Raw genomic sequence first — 18,623 nt, forward strand, 5'->3', positions numbered from 1 at the left:
ACGGTAGAGCACTTATTACCAGAATCGATGTCTAATCTGAAAAAGTGAGCTCATCCGGCTGAAGTTAGCGGTGCAAACCCTGGCTCACTGCTCAATAACTCTCAAAAACTGATTAGAACACTTTCATCAACAAAACTATCATTAACTAGCACCGCAACACATGAAAAAAAGAGCTTCAAATACTTACTGCTCCAACTTGTGTCCTGATGTCTGTTTCAGCTCACACTACTGTGTAAATTCAGTCCAGTATTAACTACTGTACGGCCGCTCATTTTCTATCTCTCTCTTTTAACATCCTTGCTCTCTCTGATTTATAAAGGCCGTACCAGGAATACAGAGCTAGATTTTTTTGTAGCTAGGCAACCATCCACTTCATGTGCCGTTAAGCATTACCCATTTCTCGTGAGAGTCCACCACCCCGTGATTCAGAAGTGCAGTAAACCAGTAGAGGACCCAGCGTAGCCGCAACAGAAGCTATATCCTCCCTATTACAGCTCTGTGAAACATTACAATCATTTAGAAGCTGTACTTTTAAGGTAGAAATATTACATAGTGTTCCTTTAATGGCAGTGAAACACACTCTTGAAGTGACGGGAGGCCACCACCTGCACCCAGGGAGTAGTTGGGGGTACTCAAGGAATTGAGAAACAGCCAAGGGTACATCAGCCATTTTCCTGTAATTTGTGGGGTTTAAACAAGTTCTAAGCCTGCGTCTCTAAAGATTAAACCATGGCTGGCCCCAGAATCATGGCTAACAAGCAATACGTCACTTACAATAAGAGTGTCTGGAGGAGTAATAATGCATGGATTTTATTTCTAATTTTCACTTTACCTTGGCCAAACGATCTAGGGACTGTCTTTAAAAAAAGTATTGTGTAATTATTTGTCATTGTTAAATGTACAACAAAATGTGTCTTACACATTTAACCCATCTGTGACAGTGAACACAAATACACACTATTGCATTTTGGGGGTTCAGTGCCTTGTTCAAGGGCACTTCAGCCATGGATGTTCACACCGGTCCTGGGGATCGAACCAGCAACCTTCCAGTGCCAAACCCAGTCCTTTAACCATTAGGTGAAGGCTTCCCCCTTTAGTATTCAAAACAGACACTGAGCACCGTTCTGTATGACTTTGTAACATAAAATCAGAGGGTGTGTTTTACTATTGATTTAAAAAGGAAAAACTGAAAACTCAGCAAATTTGCCCTGGGGGCATGGGGTTTTGTTTACATCGCTCTGTCACATCATTTTCATAACTGAAGTTGCTATAGCATTGACTTAAGTCCCGTTATATATCGATAACCCACTTTTACCTGTGAAAAGCTGAGTGATAAACTGTATTCCCTGTCTTTGTATTTCTTGCTGTTTCCACGTCTGATTAGATGTTATGTTAGATGTTGTTTTCTATCAGAATTTAAAATAAAATCTGATCCTTCATGACTGTGCTAAACCACATGCAACATTCGCAAAGACAGCATCTATGGAAGGGTGGTGGAATTAAAGATGCATTGCTGCATGGACTGTATCCAAAACTAGACTTTAATTAATATTTAATAGTGGAAGTGTTTCAGACATAAAAAGGGCCTCTGTGCCCTGTGCCTTGTGGCCTTGGAATCACCCTAACCCCTTCTCCCTGCCCCCACACCCCAACCAGCCTTTCGATTTAGCCCTGGGAGACGCCTAGACAGCCCAACAATGATGAATTTTGGACTTGAATATTTGTCCCATAGCTGTGGCCCAGCCAGCAGTGTGGGTACACTGATATTTTAGCATATTGATAAGATGTTTTCAAGTGTGAAGAAATATAAATTTTTCCACAGCTTGGAAATAACATTATAAATTATTCCCACTCTTGGCGCATGCAGAATCAGCTACGTATGCTGCCATGTTTCCATCGCTATAAAGAGACATAAGATGAAAGCCGGCCTGCTCAAACATTCTATGAAAAGATTATGTTGCCTAAATTAATTCCCATCAGCAAGTGCATGCTCTGAAGCGGTCACAGAAGTGCTCCCCCAAACTATGTTTACTTCAGTGGCATCCAGGAGATGTTGCAATACATCAAACCTGAGGCCTCTAATGATGAGGAAGCACAGTAAAAGGGTATAATCAGTTTGAATTAGGTCTCAGAACAAGATCATAATAGTGATGTCACAGCACTTTCTTGATGGATGCTTTGCTCAAGCATGAGCGTGCACTGATTAGGCACAAGTGTTTACTACCAAAACAACAAATGGTGCATCAATGTCACTGCTCACTCATGCTTGCCCTGACCTGCACTGCCCCTACCTCCATGACTGACCCCTTTTCTCCAGTTTCACTTGGCCATTAATCTCTTTTGCTTTTCCACACCGTATTTCCAGAGCCACTGCACGTTCCTTAACGCCGTTCTTCATTATGTGAGTTTGAAGTCAGAGTTTGGCCCGTCGCCTCTCTGTCATCTGAGTGTAATTTTGCATCCTGCGATGTCAGGCGGTCATTTTTCATCGCCTGTGGCAACTGCTCCAGCTTTGCTGTCCTCGCTGCCTGGAGTTAATTCTAAGAGCCTGTCACGGCCTACAGTAGATAACCGTCATGACTGCAGAGTTAAGCTGAGTCCCCCTAATTCTATAATGTGTTAAAAAATGAGAAATGATTGCTAGTCTGTACTTAATCTCACATGTCCACTATTTGTTAAAGTCTGTTTCTCTTAGCTTGGCAGTATGATGGTTTTTTTGCAATATTTGCATGCTTCTTCCATGCTCTACTCAAGCCATTGTCCTTAGTGCTTAGTCATTATGTACTGCACAGCTCCAAAAATGCACAAAAGCCCAAAACTGAAAAGTTGGTACTTTAACGTCTTTACATTGAGGCTGAGATTTATATCTTGCCCACTGTAAACTGTCAGTTCAGTGGACAGAAGAGGGTTATGGATGGTTACAAGAATCCGCATATCTATGTCAGTCTTATTTCATTGGGGTATCAGGTGGGAATAAACTGCAGCCAGGAACTGTAGGAGGGATTTTATCTCTTTTATCAGCCTCATTTAAAAGCTTCCATGAGGCACGGTTTGGTCCTGCTACTTTTTAATAGACATTTTACTGGTGTGGCTTTCCAGCCCTTTCAACTTCAAAAGGCAACATTTGAGTCTTGTTTAGAAAGACACTCAGACGCTGACACTATTCCATTAAAAAATGAATTAATTCATTAATTCATTCATTCCAAAACTCCCACCTAGACCCAAACCAGACAGGCTGCAAGGCTGTCGCTGGGCACCACGTGTCCATATATATTAACTATTTATTATATTATTTTTTCACTAATATTGACTGAAAGTGAAAATGTTATATTTTTGACTGTGAGGCAGTAAGAACTCTCCTGTAAAGCAATCAAGCCATTTTTTCAAAATGTCTGCACTCAAACAAAATCGGACTGGTTTGATGTCAAATATGAATCACTCAAAGAGCTGGAGATAAGCGTCCAAGGTGTTTAATACCTGAAAAAGCTACTTCACAAAAAGCCATTTCACAGAATGATTACACTTCCTAATGCCTGAGACTTTGTTTCACAATAGTTCTGAGATTAAGTTTTGGTCAAAAATGTGCTTTTATAAGACCTGAAGGACATAAGGAAGAGAGAGCTTTTGTGTATTTAACAACCATGCGCATTACATTATATAGCTCAATCATTTTTAATCAATTGCTACAATAGCCAGACATTGTTCCAGTTTTATTTCAACCCCTGATTCCTATCAGCACTTTTATAGACTTTTGTGTGCATCGGTTTTAATACTCTGCACAATTTAGCATCGATTAAGGACTGTATACATATCAGAAACTGAAATATGAAACAGTCTGAGATGAATTCGCAGATTGAAAAAAAAAATCCTTCATTGATTCTACAAGTTTGTGATAAAATATTTTATGAGTGAATTACTGTAACCCAGTTTTTGTTGGGTTTTGTGTGTGTGTGTGTGAACGCGCTTGTTTTGTTTTTGCAGGATGTGGCGTCTGAAATACGCACGACATTATTAATAATTCTGTGGTAGCGTTTTCTTCGTGTCGTTTCTTTTCCTACTCGTTTTACGACACGCTCTGCCTTCATGGGATTTGATTGGCTGACACTATCGGCGCCCGCTTATGAGTACGAACTTTAGCCAATTCGTGCCCAGAAGGCGATAATGATTAGCCAATCGTAGCGCAGGAAGTAGAGACTTGACCGAATACAGGTGGAAAACAAAAAACATTATAACGGCTTTTTCCGCACTCCCTCCTCCCAACCCATAACTTAAGTTGCTCTCATCTCCCTCACGGCTCCTCACTCGGAGGTTGCCGTGCTGAGGTGAAGGCATCGCAGAATCTTCGCTGCTGTAACGGACACAATTTTAAATGGAACTACCGTTATATTGGAACTAAGCTCAATACACAAGGGCGTAACTAACTACGGGAATCCAACATGTTTCACAAGGTTAATTTCTCAACAAAACTCTTAAAAATAGGGTGACAAATGTAAGAAACACTACAAATGTGAAGACATTTTTTTCTCTTCTCGAGGAGATACCGTTTGTATTCTGCCTGCCATTCCTCTCAAGCGGGACGACCGTTAAATCCGAGCTCGCTTACCTTGAAAATCTAGAAGGCTGTAACGTTAACTTGTCCACAGGAGTCCAGCGTGCCTTGTCAGACTCGGTTATCTACAATAGTCTTCCACATCTAAAAAAAAACATTTGAAGACGATTTCTTCTAATTCCAGCTGAGATTATTATTTTCCGTTTTAGATTCTGACTCTTTAATACAATGTAAGCCGTTATCAGGCAGTTCTTTAGCGACGATTAAGTACAGAGAGAAAAGTGGTCTAAATGTCACTGGTTGGGGTTTTGAACGCTATAAACGGTGGATGCGGTTGGGAAAACCCCAGTTCGTGAACACAGCGGGCTCCAGAAGCGGAGAATGAAGTCTGTCAACGTTTTTAAGTGGAATTCTCCGAACGTTTGGATTATTTTTTATCCCGAAATGGTTCTGGTTCCGGTGCTGTGGCTTTTATCGCAGGCGCGAGCGGCGCCTTCTCTAACGGCGGAGCAGATGGATATGGGGGTGGTTAGTGCCTTCTGTTTTACCTTTCCTTATATCATTGTTTTTTATATAAATGTTTATTTTCTGTCCACTCGAGAGTAGTTCTCAAGCAGCTGGCTGTTGTTTCGTTTGGAGACTACAGCACACACGAAGCTCAAGTAACCAGCCGCTGCTTCTCTTCCAAACGGCCGTGAATACAGTTCTCCAGCTGTCACAGAACCAACGAATATTCTTTACTCACCATAATTTAAGACAGTCTGCGTTAGTATGTGTTTTTACGAATTAGGGGGGAAGGGGTGTCTACGTGAACTTGTCACCACAATAAATACAAGACGTTGCCAGTTACTTTTGATCTTTTGACTACGTTCAATCGTATTTTGCCACCATTCTCCTGTTGCTGTTAAGGAGGGGGTATCGACACTAATGTGTTTTATATGAGAACCATCTTCACGTACAGATACAGATAATATGAAGCACAGGGCACAGTCTTTCCTTTGAATATAAAACCACTTTAAATTACTCTCATTTTTATAATAGGCCATTACATTTTTTTGGTAGTGGGATTTGCGCATGCGATATATTTCAGCAACATGTAATAGTTAATACGACTTTTATTAAAGGAATAAACTGTTTTCTATTACATTTTAGCGGAAAAACTGCAAAATTGATACAAATAGATACTCAGAATTTTAGAATGAAACTATATCCAATCTTTTTAAGGTGCTGGAGAAGTGATAAAATGAGTTGATTTAAAAATTGAAGCACTGAGAGTTAATATAACTGTTTAATTTTAAACTTTTGGGATTTAAAAGTAAAAAAAAAACTTGTATTCTTGATGTATAACTTTATTGAATCTAACTGTAACACGTAACAAAACGTTACCCTTTCAAACTTATTTGTTTCGTGATTTTAGCCTTGTGATTACTTATTATTGGATTGAAAAGAGAAAGTAATATCTGTTAGAGCTTTGGTTAGACATGTATGAAGCTTGCTGTATGTTCAGCCACATGTGCTCCAATGTAAACAGCGTGAGTCACTGCTTCAATCAACACAGCTCTCAATAATATCCAATAAAACAAAAGATTGTGTAAGCATTTTGCACAGAATTTGGCAAGTGAGGGGAAGATGTCTGCTAATGTCCGGTTGCCACATCAACTCAGGGGGGGGGGAATGAGAGGAATGGAATTAGAAAGTGGGGAGATAACCTCATTTGGCTGTGCTCTATCAACCAGGAATACATGGGTTGAAATGGACATTTTCCCAGTTCTAAACATTTGTTGGAAATTAACCCAAAATATCATGAATATAATTTTCATGCTTGATACTGACTGATTAACATTGCATTTGATCATTGAGCAGGACAGAAAACCATAATCTCATAATTAGTCTCGTCTTTGGAAAAGAAACCGAGCTCAGATCTGAAGTGATGTGTCCTCACCTGAACTTAGAGGCAGGCACAGTTATTACAGATAGTCAGTAATTTATTGTTCCTTAGGGGAAATTTAGAGAATAATAATGTAGAATGTTACACTTTTTTCAGAATATGCATGAGTCATGTTTTTGTTCATCACTTCATAAGCACTTTTCTCTCTGTCTTCATTTCAGATACAGAGAGCATCCATTTGTAATATGTTATACAAGGATTGTGAATGTGTTTACCCCTTTGTAGCTCCACAAGACCTTACACTACCTAATGACTCTCATAGTGTTCCATTTGAAGCCACTCATCAGTCATCTAACTTGTCTAACTTACCAGGTCAAAGGTAGGCTGTTCAGCCCAATTCATCACTAGCCACACAGGTTTTTATTCTGAGTATTTACAACACTTAGACTAATGAGCATCACCACACCTGATTTCACTAATGAGCCCTCTTTAAAGCGTTATCTGCCAGAACACCATGACAGCCATCCCTTGACTTTCGCTGCGTTTACTACCAGAGCACAGAAAGCACACATCCTCAACTCAGTCCACGCTGATCTGATTAGAGCATTTTAAAAGCAGCTATGATCAGCTGGGACTGTCTAGTTTTAGGACATTGGCTGACAGCACTTGGGCTTTTAAACAGCTGAACATAATGAGGTTTAAAATGCGAACTGCTTAATTTTACTGCTTTACAAATCAACACACTTTAAACAACACATAAAAATTTGAATATATTTTGGACAGAGGAAGGAAGCATGTTCTTGTATTTTGCATATTTTGCAATTCAGAGGGCATGATGCTGGAAAAGGTTGGGAGGCATTTGTCTCTTCTTTCTTCGGCTAAAAAATATGAAGAAAAAAAACCTTGTGCCATTGCATTTCCCAATAGAGTCAACAGTGAAGCTATTAGTTTTACAGCTGTTGTTTGTGAATAGAATCTTGGTTTTTATGATAACAAAAGCTGCATTGATAACTGTGATATGCTTCTTTAGAAGGATGGACATTTTACAGTCTAACCATATACTATGTTTTTTTCTTATTCACATTTATTATGTGTTCATGACTGTATCATCATGATTATCCAGCTGCATAATATTTCTGAAGGATTCTGTTCAAATAGACAGAATCCTGTTGTGTCATGTTTATATAACAAAACACCTTTTTAAATAACTCAGGCAGTGTAAAGACTGACAAAATATAATAAAAAAATCTTTTTGTGATGTACTGTGACAAAGTTGATTATTTTATTCTTTTATCTGCCACTGTTGATTGTGTTGGTTGTAATTTATTGATCCAGAACATTTGCCTGTTTTGCTTCCTGCCTCTGAGTTGTACCATCTAGGGCAAAACAGGATTAAGTGCCTTGTCCAAGGGCACAACCAGGAGTACACAGTCAATCCTTGGATTTGAGCCTTGACTTTCAAGCGGTTATAGGCTAATTCTTGTTTACAGTGATACTTATAAGGGTCCCAACTATGAAATGGTGAAAATTTGTCACGGCCATAGTCTTAATTGTAGCATGCTTTAAAATCACTGGATGCAGAGTTCTAAGACATTATCTCACCTCATTAACTAAGTGTCAAATAAGTGTTACAGAGTGGTGGCTGCATTGTTTTTATATAAGAACCCTGCTTGTTGTAAAACTCAAACTGATTTCCTTAGTGATTCCTAATTGGTGCTTTCAGAAAGAAGCCTAATAGGGGAAAGCACTTGCCATGATGAATGAGTGGGCAGAGTATTCTGGTGCAGCACAGGATCATCTAAAGTGTAGTGCAGATCGAAACTAGTCACTTGTAAGAACTGACTGGTCTCTGTGATATTGGACTCTGCCCTGTTCCTATGATATGATCCAGCTCTCAATGACAGTCGCTCATAATAACCACAGACATTCTACACTGCCAGTTGTCATCTTTCCCAATACTGTCCCACCGTATTAGAGTCAATGCTTTCAGCCTTCTCACTCAGCACCCACTGGACAAACTCCCCAGTAGAGCCCCTCGCTATGATCAGCTTACTGCCCAGACTTCCTGCGTGAGCTGAGGCTTACAGAGTCACGAGTCCAGTTACAAATTTTAGAATCACCAGTCCTTAATCATTTCTCCACATTTCTGTTTAATATTCATGCATTTTTAAAAAAATTTATTTAATCTTTATTTACAGCTGCTTGGCAGGGGGTGTTTATTTTCAAGTTTTATATCCGGCTATGTTTTCAGTACAAATGTAAATTTCCCAGTTAAATATTTAGACTCGATCATCACTCTGATCACTTGATTAAGTGTGTTGACGTAATCTGTATATTTTCTCAATTATATCTAAAATTGATAGTGACAGCTCTAATCAGGACCCTTGGTGGGGGTTCGGGATGGTGGCACCTGGTGGTCTCAGCTGGCCGTTGGGGCTCATAAGGACAGTAGGCTGTAAATGTGGAAACAGATGGTGGAGTATCTGTGGGCCAAACTGCTGGGTGTTATCTAAGGGGAATGTAGGGGGAGCAGGTGGATGCGAGGCATACTGATGGGGCTTTTAAGGCTGATCTCCTGGCTACAGAAACCCAGACTGAGCTGGGACAGTAGCACTGAGTGAGTAACTGCACCTGTGACACCGGGGACTCTATCTGTATCTATCTGTAGCCCTTCCCTTTGTCCTGTCGCTGTGCTTCTGCATTCCACTCAGCAGCACAAACACTGCTGCAGCCCCTTAGAACATGCATTAATCATTAAAGACTAAGTGGGGGAGCTGGAAATGCCTACTGCACATATAACTCTTGTTATGACGATATGTGAGGCACAAATGAGAGGGATTGTATATATTCTCAGTTAGCCATTCATCTACTTAGGACCACAGGAGTTTACTACTGTAATATTAATCAGGGATGTCACTATTACTTGATTTAAAAATGTTGGGTTATGTTTGACGTTCTCCATGATTTGGCAGATAACTTGGCAATTTGAAAAGATGTCATATTCTTCTCTTGGTCTCTGTTACATTAAACAAAACAAAACAAAAAACCAAATGCCCTGCTTGTGTAAATGTGATTGAAATGTGCTGAATATTCCTTCCAACTAAGTACAGCAGCACAGCCTGCATGTTCTTCTGGCCGCCTGACATGACATAATGGTCATACATCACAGTTAACTTTCTCTGCTGAAAAGGAATCAGCCTTACTTTAAATTTCCATAATGAGAGCACCATCTGGACTCATCAGCAGCGGGGCAGAGCTGAACAAACCTCATTGTCCCAAAAAGAGTCCGGAATTGCTTTCTCTGCCTGCCACACACAGCATTGACCCTCTCATTACAGAGCGCTACGGCCGTTAGTACACCAGACCACGGTCTCGCTTGTGCCAGTGGTGCCAGAATGCCAGTGTCTTTTACCACAAAGAGCATGTCTTCTCCCCCTATCCTGCTCTTGCTGATGCATCCTCTTTCCTTGGCTTTCACTTCTAATTACTCAGAGCGATGGGGCCATAAGCAGTGGGATGGGGAGGGGGCCAGTGATTGACAGTTAAAGGGAAGGTGGCAAGATGCGGCGTGGGCGCTGAGCAAAGTAATCAAAGGGAAAGGAAAAGACATGGAATAGAAGGGGAAAAGCACGGCGAAGACAAAAGGGCTGTGCGATTCAGACAAGTGGCAAACATGAAATCAATAGCATTTTTCTCAGCCTGGGACAGACTTGTCTCTTAGGGATAATGCACTGGGCAGAGACTTGCTGCTGCCAAGGGACAGATGAAGAGCTTGTTTTCTGCTAATTGTGTCAGCAGGAATGGGGTCCTCTGTGTAGATCTCTAGTTACCGGAGAAGAAGCGACGTGCAGTGTAGCTTTATGAGGTTAATCATTCTCATTTTGTTTGAACAGTACACTTTAAAACATGTCCTACTTCCAGCATATACTCTGGATTCTTTTGACCTCACGTCTGTCGGTGAGCATCTAGGGGATTCAGATTTAGGACGAGGAGAATATTTCAGGAACAACGTCTATGGGGAAGTGGCCGTAGAGAGAGAAAGAATAAATTACGCAGAGGAAGAGAAAAGAGCGAAATAAACAGGGCTGTACCTCCAGGAAGAGAAGGTGGAAAATGAGCACATAATTCTACTAGCAACTTCTCATGCCTACGTTGCCCTTAAAGAGCAGAAATAGGCCTACTTCATAACTCTGTATCTACTGGAAGCCTGCGAGGCTGTCAGAGGGATGAAAGCGTTTTATTGTTCTCATGTCATTTCAGTGTGTGTTCAGATTTCTGACATATCATTGTCAATCAGAGTATCCCTCTTCAGTGCCGCAGGACTCCCCACATGTCCCTGGTCCTGTTGATTGACAGGGCTGTCCAGCTCTGGATGCAGGGACAGTGGGGAATAGCTGGCTGACAGTGATTAAGGTTTTATATCCATAAGTATCACACTTGTTATTATAATGACGTCCATCCCTATAGTCCCATGGAAGTCCAAGCCTGGGACTGGTCAGGAAGCATCACTAGATAAACTTTAGGAAGCTAAGCATTCATTCATTCCTTCATTATCTGTAACCGCTTATCCAATTCAGGGTCGCGGTGGGTCCAGAGCCTACCTGGAATCATTGGGTGCAAGGCAGGAATACACCCTGGAGGGGGCGCCAGTCCTTCACAGGGCAACACACACACACATTCACTCACACCTACGGACACTTGAGTTGCCAGTCCACCTACCAACGTGTGTTTTTGGACTGTGGGAGGAAATTGGAGCACCCGGAGGAAACCCACGCAGACACAGGGAGAACACACCAACTCACTGACAATCGAACCCACAACCTTCAGGCCCCTGGAGCTGTGTGACTGTGACACTACCTGCTGCGCCACCATGCCGCCCTGAAGCTGAGCAACATTTTGTAATAATTTTAATATATGAATAAATGAAAAGGCTCACACCCAATTTCCAGGCAGTACCTTCCAGCAGTAATAGATCAAATTGTGTTGGTCGGGTAAAGGATGAATGACTGCTTCCCACACTGGAGCTGCCTGCAAAGTTATGTGCTTTTTAATAGGTTTGGGCTGATTGGAGCAGTTCGAAGAGTTTAAACTCAAGCTTTTCCACTCTGCATCCCGCCAAAGAAAGCCTCAAATCAGCTCCATGTGCACCCTTTCTTATTTTAGTGGTTCTTCTTCCATTCACTCCGAGATCAAGGGCACCCACAGCACCGCTGCACGAACGACCAGCAGGCGCTTGTAATTACTGTGGTTTTGGTGTTGGGTTGGCTTGATACTAGCAGCTCAAAATAACCCATGAAACGGAGCTTATATCTGGCTGCCATGAAGTGGCATCAAGTAAAACCAAAAAGCAACAACACGCTGCTTCCTTAAATTGCTTGCAGAATTGTTTAAACAGTTGCAGAAATGTTTGGAAGATATATCGCGTTTCAAGCTCACAGTCTTTATTTATTTATTTAAAATGCCTGGGGTGTAGACCAAATGATTTTGAAGTCAGGACGCCATGTTACTGATTTCAGTGACAGCCATCTTTCTTTTAATAAGTTTTGTTTATTTGTTCAGCAGGTCTTTGGATGCACACAGCAGGTGCTCCGGAGGTTTCTCATTTGCATTTGTCAGTTCCTAACAAGGAGAAGGAGACTGGCAAAATTGAGGTGGAAGAACAAGCTTCATCAAAAGCAAGGCATGCCAATGAATCCATTTTGGGGAAGGCAAGGCTTTTGATGTGTAGCAAAGAATCAACTTCAAGCCTCTGCAATGTTTAAATGACATGGCTGGTTTTGTGGGGTCCTGCCGAGGGCGAGGAGAGGGAACACAGTAGGAGCCAGCAGCACTGTGTTTTCAGGCATGATTGTTTGATGCAATCAAGGCATTAGACCAATGGTGGCCAGCCTATCGGACACAAAGAGCCAGAAAAACAAACACATTACTACCAGGAGTCACAAGCAATGTGTGCACAGATATGCATGTACACAGCTACTATACGACAGCGACCGCAACTTCTTAAACAATCGCAAACCCAGGCTGAGTCAAATCCTAGAGTTTTAATACCAGACACTCGAAGGATCTTTGGTAATCGCTCTGACCATGGCTCCAGAAACCGACTGAACGTTTTCGCTGTATTTCCATGCAATTTTGTTTTTACAAATCAGAAATAGTTTTTCCATATTGTCAATTTTTCCATTTAAAAAGTAACAGCCAATGACACACAGATTTAACAGCTATGATTTATTATAAATGGAAGAGTCACACAGCCGTGGGTTGGTCACCCTTGCAGCTAAGGTAAACAGAACCTCTGTAATAAGGTAACCTGTCTGATTGATTACTAGTAGACCAGTGTGAGGCTCGGCACGGCATTAAGTGTTCTTGTTATCTTTCCTTTTTTAAAAAAAACAAAGAATTATCTTATGAATTCACCAAGGAAAAAAAACATCAATTTATAAAGGCTATCTTCTGTGTGCATGTTTAGAATGGTTAAAATAGATTCAATAAGTGGATTACTGTTTTGTGTGTGAGAGGGAGCGGGAGAATACACAACAAACAAAATGCAAGTCATACTGAAAAACCCCAGCCATTTACTAGAATGAATAGAGTATGTTTTTTGTTCATATGTTCTTCTTTTCAGCGTCCTCCTCTGGGAACCGTGTCAACTGCTGATCTCTGAAGTTTAATAAGGCTTCACATTTACGCATGTCACGTAATGCAGTCTTGCAGGCATAAAGTTTAAATATTAGAGAGGCTTTTAGTAGTGTTTTTTCCTCCCCAGGTCTAGGGGGTGAATCATTGGAAGAGCTCTGCAGGGAGAGAGCATAGTGCTGGTGCTGGTTTTAAACATGGCCTTGCAACAGCGGTAAAAGCAACTTGTTCATTTTAGAGATAAATGCACAATGCATAAAGAGCAGTATGTAAATGACTATTCCCAGCTAAGCTCTGAGATGAACCTCTCACTTCTTATCTCCCTGTCTCCTGTTTCAACACCCCACTTTCCCTCTATGTGCTGTGAACTTTCAGCTTGGCCAGGCTTGCAAAAACAGCACTGACATGAGCTGTATCCTTCAACAATATGCAGACCCTAATGGTTCATCATTAATTTAGTTATGTAGAGCATCATCTGTTCCATTAACGTTCTGATCATTATTATTTCAGGAGGTCAGATTTGACAAGTGATCATTGGCATGGTGAGGTCTTTTTGAAATGATCCTACGTTGATGATGTGTGTTTATACAGTAAAGCCATTAGGTTGCTCCCTGTTCACTTTACTATTGTTACATCATATACCCTAGCGAATTGTTTTTAACACGTATCTGAGAGAGATCAAACTGTGTCTCATGCTGCTCCCAAACTATCAAAACACCCCTTATAAACAGTGAATTCAGCTACTTCGAGTGCACACCTGGAAAAACAGCCAATAGAATAAGATGCTCTAGAGCTGAGTATCAGCTTGACAGATATAAAGCCTATATATTGGGCTGTGAACCAGTGGAACTGCATTCTCTGGATGGATGAGCTGGAGTGGCGTTTGTGAGCTGGAACTAATAATCCAACATCAGTATCTGACCTTACTAATGCTCTTCTGGCTGCATCCAATCCAATCCGCTCAGCAATGTAACAACATCTACTATAAAGCCTTCCCAGAGGAGTCGAGCTTGTTATTGCAGTAAAGAGGGAACAAACTCTCTATTAATAACATTGATTTTAGATGAAGCATTGAATGAGCAGTGGTCCACATTTTTTTTTTTTTTTTTTTTTATCTTTTTTCCTCAATTTGCCCAATTGGATTCAATAATCCCTCTCCAAAATCCAGTACAGATTCTGTCTACTGTTCTATTATGTACGTTTTTTAAAAAAACTATTGGCATTTCTCATGTACAGACTGCCAGTTCTTATGCAAAACATGTACAGTACGTTTGGGTCAAAACTGACTCAAGGATTTGATTATATTCAAGATAGTCTGAAGTAATATTTTGAAAATGATGATTGCTAACAGGGTGCACAGTGGCACAAGCGTCCCTGTCACACAGTTCAAAGGGCCCTAGGGTTGTGGGTTCAAGTCCTGCTCGGGGTGACTGTCTGTGAGGCGTTTAGTGTGTTCTCTGTGTGGCTGCGTGGGTTTCATCCCACTGTCCAAAAACACACGTTGGTAGGTGGATTGGTGACTCAAAAGTGTCCGTAGGTGTGAGTGAATGTGTGAGTGTGTGTCACCCTGTCCAGGGTGTATTCTTGCCTTTCACCCAGAGATTCCGGGTAGGCTCTGGACCAACCGCGACCCTGAACTGGATAAGTGCTTACAACCAATTAATGAATGATTGCTAACAAATAACAGGGTTGGCCTATTTTTACTCGATGCACAGCTGGATTAAATCATTTTGGCAGTGTGGTGGTTTGTGAATATTTAAGTGAAGGAAGGCAAGGTCAAATATGCTGCTTACTGATTGAATTTTCCCAATAAGGTCAAAAAAGTCTCATTACCAAATGCTTTCCTGCCTGAGTGGACAAGTGATTGTTTCACCACTGTTGTGCTGCTGTCGTTTATTTGCCTCAGGCAGTCAGTTAGTTGTTAATGCTGAACCCCGTGTACTGCATGCCCTTACATCCTTGAATGAGCATGAGAGTAAGCATGTGTTTGTGTGGATGCGACCTGTGTTGTAACCCTTGTAGTAAATCAGTGTCAATGTCATGTCCCAGCAATGTTAACGTGGACTACAGACTGCGCGACAGCTTAACATCCTACCCATCCACAGCAACAGCTGTTGTAGCACTATACATCTGCCAGAGTTGCTCCTGCATGCAAGCCCTGTGGAACACAGAAATATTACGCTCAGTCATTATGTACTGCCACTGTCTTCTGGACCTAATCCCAATTTGCTGTGTAACATTAAGATAATAGGGTGGAAGCACACTCTGCTGTCACAGTGTTATTATCAATTTACCAGGATCAATTGTCTTCTTCATTTCCATTTGCACTGCATACTCCAGTCCTTAAAGGTTTTCTAGCCCCATACACTACAGTCTATCAACGAGACTCTGCTTCTCTCTGGGAGTTAAATGGTTCTGTTTCACTAAGTGCCAGGATGCAGTACTGTGAATAAATTAGTTTGAGGAAGTTCAAAACTCTCTTAGGACTTTTCTGGAAAACAAAACGTGTGCTGGGTTACGGATTGATTTTTGATGCATTACAATAATTTCATACTCTGTTAGGCTTGTTGCTTCATCATTCATCATCATTTTGCACATAGAGTGTATGCTGAACTCGGAGAGAAACTCTGCAGCAGGTTTAATTAATGACATGATAGACGAAACTTACTGTGTTAAAAATCCTGTAACTCTGAGTACTCATTACAACTATTCATAATATCAGTTTATCACGTAGCCTGTGTTTTAAAGGTGCATTTATAAGAACTTGTGAATGGCTCAAAATCGGTACTGCTGTCCATGCTTTACAAAACTAGTATCAGAGATAGGTGTAACTGGAGTAATCAATATCCCATTTCAGAGTGTGCCAGACACAAGATGTATGGATAAGTTATGGCTTATATTTGTGTAAAACCAATACATATTTATATTGAGTTTAGCTGTCTACTGCATCTTGGTTATTGGGTTGTGCTGGAACTGGGTTTGCAGGGCCTATGCAATATGTATTCTAAAAATGTATCTCTAAAATATGTATTCACTGTGCAATCTGTGACAACTGCGGCTAATTTCCCGAACAGAGTTTCCTGTGGTGCGGTGACCTCATCTAAGTCCAGTCTTGACTGGGAAATGAAGTGCAAATAAGCCTTTATTTCCTTGGCCCCATCTGGCTGTGGAGTAACACTATTGTTCTCCTGGTTCCCTAAATTTCTTTTTGATGCTTCAAAGCTAACATCAGGGGTTATGATTTGTTAACATGCCCTGAGGCAAGGCTGGCCGCTATTTTGCGCCATTAACGTCACGTGGCTCATCAGTTTGGCCTCGAAGAGGAGAGAATTAGAGGCTAATTAGAAGTCGTTAGAAGAGCAGGCATCCAAGATCAGGAGGAAAGCAAGTGGGGCTCAGGCAACCTCTTTGTAGTGGTCTGGATGATTATATGACAGTGCACACTCTCTGCGGGCAACCTGTCCACAGCAGCCTAGCTGCTGTTGTGAAATGGAGATCTAATTTAGCCCAAGTGGTGAGGTGAGCGTTGAGGATGGACTACAAATTGATTCATTGACTCATAGTGAAGTGAAAATAGCGGTTAGAATTTTTTGCTTTCCCATTAAATTTCTTTATGTTAAGGAGATTTGGGGTGGGTTTGAGAATAGAAAACTATCTAACAACTGGTTTTAGGGCTATGCCCTATTTCTTCAGTGTTAATGCACTGGATGTTCAGTTGTCCTTATTAGCCCTTAATCAATTTAGTGTGACATCAGGGGAACGTCTACAGTTGTGGGAAACTGCAGGTTTGTTTATGTTCAGAAGGTCCATGTATTTTAAGGCATGATTGAGGAGAATAACGACTGTTATTTGTACATGGCTGATGTTTACCTTGTCTGTAAGCTTTTATTTGCTGTTTGAATTACCACAGAAACTTGTTTGTAACTCAGGTTGTTTAGTTTTGTAGCATGCAGTTAGCAGTCTCCTGAATTTAGAGTGGGTCCTTACCAAAATAATCTGAAACAGCAATAATAAGTCAGTATTAGCCACCTACGGAGCAGGAACAAATATTCTCATCTCAGTTAATGATTTTCAATGTTTGGAGGGCTCTTTGCTGTTTTTCTTCACTGAGCAGAGAGCATGGAAGCCTAACTTGTCTGACTGAGCCGCTTTGTTTTTTGATTACAATAGTGAACTATATTGAAGTTTCACAGATTTAGAGCAAAGACTGATCTATAGTGTCCACACATGCATGAGACAAGCAAATAAACTTAAGCATGACACTTTTCTATAATCACTAAATGGAGAAATTCTGTTTAGCTTCAAATTCAAATTGGGTAAAAGAAACCATTTTAACAAGTGTTAAGTTTTGTTGAATATGTTTATGAACATATTTGAATTACTCTTGACTTGTGTTTGTTAGCAACACTAGCTTCGCAGCTCCAGTGCTAAATTTAAAAGGGAATTTACCAAGGACACCAAGGACTGAAGTTGTAAAATGTGATTCTGTATCAGTGTTACTGGACATACACTGCTTTCTCAGTGGTAAGTAGTTCATGTTGTAATTGTAGAAGTTGATAGAAGCTCTTTAGCTCGTGCTCATAGCCATGGTAGCCTTGTAATTTCTCCTGTCAACATTCAGTATCTCCAGGGGTCTGGGGCCAGTTGCCAGCATTCTTCAACTCTGTCAGAAAAGCTCTGAACTGAGCAGTGTGTAAATCATCTCCATGACAATGGCTGTGCTGGACATCTGGCTCTCAGTTAATATTCAGGGGATGGACATCAGAGAGAGACCCTGCAGACAGCATGCTTGCATTTAAATAGCATCCGTTTCAGTATGGAAGACTAATAAGACCAAAACAAAGAGCGACTCTTCAGCCCCAGAATTTCACACTGAATAGATGATCATCTGTGTGCGGCTGGAGTAGTAGTCACACTCACACTTGTGCCATTTGAATATAATTTTATGCATTGCATGTTTCCGGAGCTTTCTTTTAGCACAAAACTGTTGGACCAAAGGTGGCATGCGTCAGCTGCGTGTCTCATTCATAAATATCACAGTGAGGCCACTTTTCTAGACTTATTCTGTTCCACGGTTTGAGGGCTTTGGCTCATTGCCATTTCAGTCTAGTGCCAAAGAGACCCAGCATCAAACGATTACAGGGGTTTGGGCTCAGTGTGGCAGTTAAATTTAACTACTGTAATAGAAGGTCTGAAAATTGCTCACGACATCAGGGTTTGTTTATTTTTAAAACTTGAGCTGACTCTTGTTTTCCATTCATGCTACCCAGTGGGTATAAACCCAAAAAGCACACACCTCACACACACAGCCAATAGCACACACCGAGCACACACACACCAAGGGGCTCTTTTTTTTTTGCCATTTTATTTCCAGCTAAATATTTGATCCAAGGGTTATTTTGAAACCCCATATGTCGGCACTGGAAATACCTCCTTGGTAAGAGAGGTGCCAGCAGTAACACGGATCAAAAGCAACTAACTTAGGCGCACATTTCCTTGCGGATATCAAGAAATATGCAAGTGAACTTAAGCTTTGCAGGCTCTGTTTTGCAG

At 41.1% G+C, this 18,623-nt stretch overlaps 1 protein-coding gene across 1 annotated transcript in view; it reads left to right on the forward strand.

Annotated features, from left to right (window-relative positions):
• Positions 1–4,328: 4,328 nt before the first annotated feature.
• The window catches only part of mmp17a (matrix metallopeptidase 17a), a 78,503-nt gene continuing 64,208 nt past the window's right edge, over positions 4,329–18,623 (forward strand). The window contains exon 1 of the mRNA XM_066645942.1: positions 4,329–5,077. Within this exon, the coding sequence (XP_066502039.1) occupies positions 4,931–5,077 (147 nt within the window). The 5' untranslated portion in view covers positions 4,329–4,930. The remainder of the gene's footprint in view (positions 5,078–18,623) is intronic.

This window comes from Hoplias malabaricus, chromosome 15 (genome assembly GCF_029633855.1).
Source record: "Hoplias malabaricus isolate fHopMal1 chromosome 15, fHopMal1.hap1, whole genome shotgun sequence".
Lineage (NCBI taxonomy): Eukaryota > Metazoa > Chordata > Actinopteri > Characiformes > Erythrinidae > Hoplias > Hoplias malabaricus.